General features: G+C 38.7%; 1 protein-coding gene across 1 annotated transcript in view; it reads right to left on the bottom strand.

The window, feature by feature from the left end:
- The window catches only part of GDPD1 (glycerophosphodiester phosphodiesterase domain containing 1), a 16,351-nt gene continuing 10,000 nt past the window's right edge, over nucleotides 1-6,351 (bottom strand). The window contains exons 6-10 of the mRNA XM_017821707.1: nucleotides 5,764-5,853; nucleotides 4,952-5,085; nucleotides 4,722-4,781; nucleotides 3,905-3,956; nucleotides 1-3,377 (exon numbers count right to left, since the gene is read on the bottom strand). Of these exons, the coding sequence (XP_017677196.1) occupies nucleotides 3,255-3,377; nucleotides 3,905-3,956; nucleotides 4,722-4,781; nucleotides 4,952-5,085; nucleotides 5,764-5,853 (459 nt within the window). The 3' untranslated portion in view covers nucleotides 1-3,254. The remainder of the gene's footprint in view (nucleotides 3,378-3,904; nucleotides 3,957-4,721; nucleotides 4,782-4,951; nucleotides 5,086-5,763; nucleotides 5,854-6,351) is intronic.

The following is a 6,351-nucleotide window of genomic DNA, read 5'->3' as shown; positions in this document are numbered from 1 at the left end:
AAAAGCTCAGCGTTTACTACACTGCAAATATAAAATCATCATCACAGAAATGAGGCTCTTAGGCAAAGAAGTCACAATTAGTGTTTAAGTTTTAGATCTTTTATGAGTAAAGACGTTTCCATGTGTCACATTTCAAAAGCGCCGATCTTACTTTACACAAAAAGAGAAAAACCCTTCCTAGCTTTGGAGCTACAGAGGTGCACGAGGCTTCCTGCAAATTAAAAGTGCATAAAATACACACATCATCCTTCATACATCAAATATCCTGCAGCAGGGTTGAGAACACAGGAAGTGTTAAAACAATACTTAAGAGTTAAAAGGTACCTGAAAAGAATCTCCCCTCGAAGAGAGAGCTCAACTGAACATCCTCCTGGACAACTGTGCAAGTTCCCAACAAAAGCTTTTCTGCACCAGTGGGTTAAAAAAAAAATAAATAAAAAAATCACACAGCGAGTTCTGGAATATTTAAAACAATTATTTGATACAGCAAACATTCAACAGTTGCCCCAAACCCATGTTATTTTGTCACAGACAGTTATCATGGCCTGAGCCCTGTGCATTGGTGCTCAGATCATCCACCAACCATCCATCATCTGTCTCAAGAGACCAAATTTTAGTCTCGTGCTAAAGCCCAAACAGGTGAATGGATAAATTCAGCAGCTTTTCCAGCACTGAATCCCTTCCCTCCCATGTAACTTGCCTCACTTGAATCCCAGATATTGAGCAGCAGATTTATCCAAGGTCATGTATAAACAGCACAGTCAAGAGCTACAGCAGATGTGGGAAGACTGGTTGGGTCTAATGGCTGAAAAATGTGCTGAGCATCTTTGAAGGCAGAAATTTCCAACACTGCTGCTAGAGAGGAAAAATATTAAAATTAAAAAACTACATCTGTGTTTTGTCATTCAATAAAGAATAATGCAAAATAGTTTATTTAGTCAATGATGGGGGGAACTCGAGAGACAAACGAAGCTATCACATGTCCCTTGAGAGATTAAAAATGGTATTTTAAAACTTGGCTCTTCCTAGCCTGAAAAAAAAAAAAAAAAGGTTTTGATGTGTAAGTGCTATTTGGTAGCAACCTCTAAAACCAGAATTATCTTTAATTGAGGTGCATGTGTTGGAAATTCAATAGCAATAAAACTGAGCTTAAGGAAACCACACTGCATAAAAACTGCCTGGGGCTACAAACTGGTATTAACCCAGATTAAGACAGAAAGGTGGAATTTTTAATTTACTTACTGAGCTGCATATGGAGCCTATTCTATAACTATTCTGTGACTTCTAGAAAGGAGGCAGAGCTATGACTTGACTCATTGTTAGAACTTATCTGACCAGACAGAACTGATCTGAAAGGGAAACAAAAAAAGCTTAGTACATAAAAAATAATTTCATCCTTTTCCCCCTGAACAGTTTAAGAAGATACTTTTTCCTCTCTTCCATTCAATAAGCAACAAGGGTGGTTAAATCAGGAGGAAATGGAATCTGCAGTCACCTTAACCAGGCAGATATTGAAAAGGACACCATTAACTCATTTGCCACCATCAGTAAAATCACTTAAATCCCAAATTCAGTAGTTTCTTCCATTTCATCCAACAAAAATATTCCTCAGAAAGGAACTGTAATGCAGAAACAAAGCACTATCCATGCAGATGGATTTGGCTTTCCAGCAGCCTCCTCACAGACATCTGACACAGCAAAGATGCTCCACGATGACAAATCTGGGAGGGTTCTTGCCCTGCCATATCTGAGCTACCAAGGGAAAAATGACTTTCCAAGTCCTCCTAGCAGTGAGTGTACCTTGCAATGAATACACTCCTGCATCTGGCCACTGTATTTATGATTGAAATCCATCATTTTCATGTGAAGGGAACAGATACTGCTGGAATAAAAACCAGTGTTTAGTGACAGTCTCTGCTGATGAAATGACTGAGCTTTATACATGGCATTGGGTACAGTTAAGCCACAGTAATTAAACTCCTTCTGCCCCCTCAAGCACTGACATGGGCACACCAAAGCACAGGGGCACTGTAGGCTCAAATCTGTCTGGCACATGGATACCAACTGCTCCCAAGGACAGGGCAGCATGTGAGGGTATTCCAGAAACACCCTCCTGCCTGATCCCATTCCACCATCCTCAGGGTTTTCTGGCTTTTGCCAGGGAAGTTATTTCCATGTCCATGCACGTGAACTTTATGGCTATTGAGTGGACTTCTGTGGAGAGCAAAGATTAAAATTTACACACATACCAGACTGACACTTTCTCCCTTTATAGATAAAAACCTGCTTTGGGTGAATTCATCTGATAGGAACTCCTGACCAAACTTAAGTCTTCTTTGGTCCCTTACCCTAAAAACGATTTCCTGTTCATCAAAATGTGCAAAAGACTTCCAGGACATTGTGTTCCTTTGTGAAAAGGCTATTTCAAAGTGAGTGTAATCTGGGGTGAGTGCAATCTGCCTTTCTGGAAAGCCACACACTGCCATGCCAAGGTCAGCTCACACCAGGGGCAAACCTGGAGCCTTGAGCTGGAACTCAGTGTCAAACCTAGATCCTGGCTCAAATACTCTATTTAGACCTTGACCAACAAGTCACAGTATTACCATCACATCACAGAGGGTCTAAAACCAGCTGCAACTCAAATCCAGCATTCCTGCCAGGGAGAATAAGAGTAAATCCATCCTGACTGAGTTAATTTTGGCTAAAAAGTGACCACTTTTACTGACTGCACTTCACAGGCTTAAACCACCTGGCCACACACAGGGTCTGCTTTGCTATTTCTCCTGTGCCTGTTTTTTTTTTTTTCTTTTGCTCTACAAGTTACCTGAAAACTAAAAGCAACACAAGAAATGCAAACACACAGGTTACACTTCCAGAAATTCTCCAGTTTCTGCTCACTAGGATACAACTGGAATAACTGACGTGTCTTGACACCTGCGTAGGAACACTTGTGACAGGTAAAATAATGCTCATTATCTCCAGGTACCCAACTCTCTTCCTAGCCATCACAATTTGTGAAGTGTGCCACTGCTAAATGAGCTATTTACAGATGTAAACTATGTGGTTACAGTTGTAAAATAAATAGACAACCTTTACATTAGGTAGTGACTTGACAACAAGGTAAACAGATCATCCAATTACATCTTTCCAGCAAAATGATCTGTGGATGCTGCCCCCAATTTTTTTTTTTTTTTTAATGAAGAAAATCCTTGGCTCACAATCTATTCTGCAAGAACTTCCTCAGTTTTCTTCTTTTATGCTGGATAATTATGCAAAAACTCCTTCAGTTTTGTGGGATAGTCTGTCATCACTCCAGTTGCTCCAAGGTCAAATGCTCTCTTGTATTCTTGTTCTTCATTCAGTACCCAAATGTACACCTAAAAAGGGATAGAAGAACAAATTATTACAGGAAATACTAAGTTGGTTTTTTTTTTAAAGGTGACTTTTGACCTCAGTTGCTTCATGTGAGACAGATGATGCCACATATATTTAAAATGATAAATTATTCCCTTATGATGCCACATAAACAAATGTCCCTTCCAAGAGGGACAGTTTTTAGTGGTGGCTCCAATTCCATTTCACCAAGACTTTAGATCTTTCTAAAAGTCAAATAATATTCTGTGAAAACTCCACAACAGGTATATAAACAGATTTTTAGGCTTCAATTTGAAATGGGGAAAAAAAAAACCCAAACCAACCAAACTTAGAAGGATTTAAATTAAAAAGCCTTTTTCCAAGCATACCAATCTTTCTTTGCAACCACAGAACTGCAAACACAACAGGAACTAAAAAGCCATTTATCATCCCAGCAAGACAAGAGAACACGTTGGGGAGAACATGAACCCACAATTAATCAGTTCTCACTGGGTTAAAAGCACATTTCTTTAGCTTTGCCCCACTGTACCTGAATGCCCCGAGCTGTGAGGTGGTCAAACAGTGCTTTCCTCATTAGCAACCTGGGGAAAAGAGAGAGAACTTCAGACACACATCAAATTTTCAATGTCTGTTGGTGCTCTGTAAATATTTCCACGAGAAAGCGAACAGAAAGCTCATTACAGAAAAACTTCCTGTTCAAGCAGCTCCAGCCTGGTTAATAGTGACACCCAGAAATCTGCATTAGCTCTGCTTATTTTATCAACCTGCTGAAGCTCAAACCCAGCAGACAAATCCTTCACCCCTGGTACCACATCTGATGAATCAACCCTCTTGCTTTCGGAAGAGATTTTATCCTTCCCACCAAAAGACACGAAAATTCCAGTGGCCACTTGAGAAATTAAACTAACACGTGTCAGAGGCAGAAGCAAGAGCCAGGAGACGCTCCCTGCAGCCTCAGAGCCCGTGACTAAGATCCCTCTGAAGCACTGATATCCTTAAAATGCAAAGTGTTCCTTGTAGGGCAACCCTGACAACGTTATGGAACAGTCACATCCATGAAATCTGCATTTAACTGCATGTTAATCAGCTGAACACACTTCAAAACAGAAGTTAAACAGGCTCAGCTGGAATAATGCCCACTGTTACTGCACTGCTCCAGAGTATGAAAAATAAAGGCATACAGGACACCTGCATAAGATTTGAATACGATTTATCCTGACAAAAAGCTGGAAAAACCTTTAAAAATATAACACACAGTTACAGCAACAGCTAGTCTTAGTTGCTTAAATCAACTGTTAATATAAAGGCAAAATACAAATAAAAATTTAATCAGGTGAAAATCTTACGTGTCAGCCAACCAGATAATGAATTTCTGGCTTCTTGACATCTTCTGTGGTTCTTTCAGCCTGTTGAGGAAGAAGAAATAAAATTATCAGAGCTCAGATTAAAATATGATTTGAGATGTTCCTGCAAGAGGAACATGCAGAATTAATCTTGCCCTTGCTCCAATTAGAGCAGTAATTTCACTGACTAAGACAGTGACTTGGAATTGGGTTACACTGGGACTGGGACTCACTTGAGGATGATGGAAGGCATTGGAATTTCAAAGAATTCCTCCTTGAAGGGAATGAAGGGCAGCAGGCCAGTGTAGAAGAGGCCAAGGAGCAGGAGGACACGCTGGGCACAGAAGATGGTGGCAATGTCAGAGTTCTGCAGGAACCAGGAAAGAAAGATTCTCAGTTATCTTGGTAGATTGTCCAGGCTGCTGCAAAGAAATTAATGCATCGTTGCATGTTTAAAATTTTAGGCTTCAAATTGAAATGGGAAAAAAAACCCAAACCCAAACCTAGAGGGATTTAAATTATAAAGTGTTTTTTAAAGCATATAAATCTTTCTTTGCCACCACAGAACTGCAAATACAACAGCTCAGGAACTAAAAAGCCATTTATGATCCCAGCAAGACAACAGAACATCATCAGTGCATGTTTAAAATTTTTATTAGCTGCACCTAAAGATTCAGCTGCCAACTCTTTATATACGAAACTCTATACATATTCCTGCCACCAAACTTGAATTTCTCTTTCTGGCAACTTGAAACCCCCTGGAATAAGCACAGTTTTAAATTCCTCAGCACAAGAAGGAACAGAATTACATCTGCAAAACAGCCTTATACTGATGCAACTCTGTCAACTGGTGGCCACATCCATTATGTTCATGAAAAGAAACAGAAAACAAGCAATCCTTAGAAAAATTGCCTTTTATCAGATGAATGATGTGCAAAACAGGCTCTAAGGATACCCGGCATAAACCTGTAATGCCCTTTATTAGATAAAACAAGAATAAAACGTGATTAAGGCAAGAGCAAAGCTCAGCTGGACTCAGTCTCACCTCCTTGAAACACTTGGACACGATCTCATAATTGACATTCCCCCACACCGTCAGGTGCTCCCTCTTGTACTGAGTCACCAGCTCGGAAACCTGCGGCACACAAAGCACAACTCTCACCTGGGGGCACTGAAAAGTGTGGGCCCAGAGGCTAATTATTGTCATACAATTGATAAAAATATAATTTATATCCATATAGAGATAAAAATATATCTATATCCATATAGAGATAAAAATATATCTATATCCATATAGAGATAAAAATATATCTATCTCCATATAGAGATAAAAATATATCTATCTCCATATAGAGATAAAAATATAATTTATATCCATTTATAGATAAAATATATTTATAACCATATATAGATAAAATATATTTCTATCCATACATAGACGAAAATATAATTTCTATCCATACATAGACGAAAATATAATTTCTATCCATACATAGACAAAAATATTATTTCTATCCATACATAGACAAAAATATTATTTCTATCCATACATAGACAAAAATATTATTTCTATCCATACATAGACAAAAATATTATTTCTATCCATACATAGACAAAAATATTATTTCTATCC

The sequence above is a fragment of the Lepidothrix coronata genome, unplaced genomic scaffold, assembly GCF_001604755.1.
Source record: "Lepidothrix coronata isolate B3197 unplaced genomic scaffold, Lepidothrix_coronata-1.0 Scaffold91, whole genome shotgun sequence".
NCBI classification, from domain to species: Eukaryota; Metazoa; Chordata; class Aves; order Passeriformes; family Pipridae; genus Lepidothrix; species Lepidothrix coronata.
This window is presented reverse-complemented; position numbering and strand designations above follow the sequence as displayed.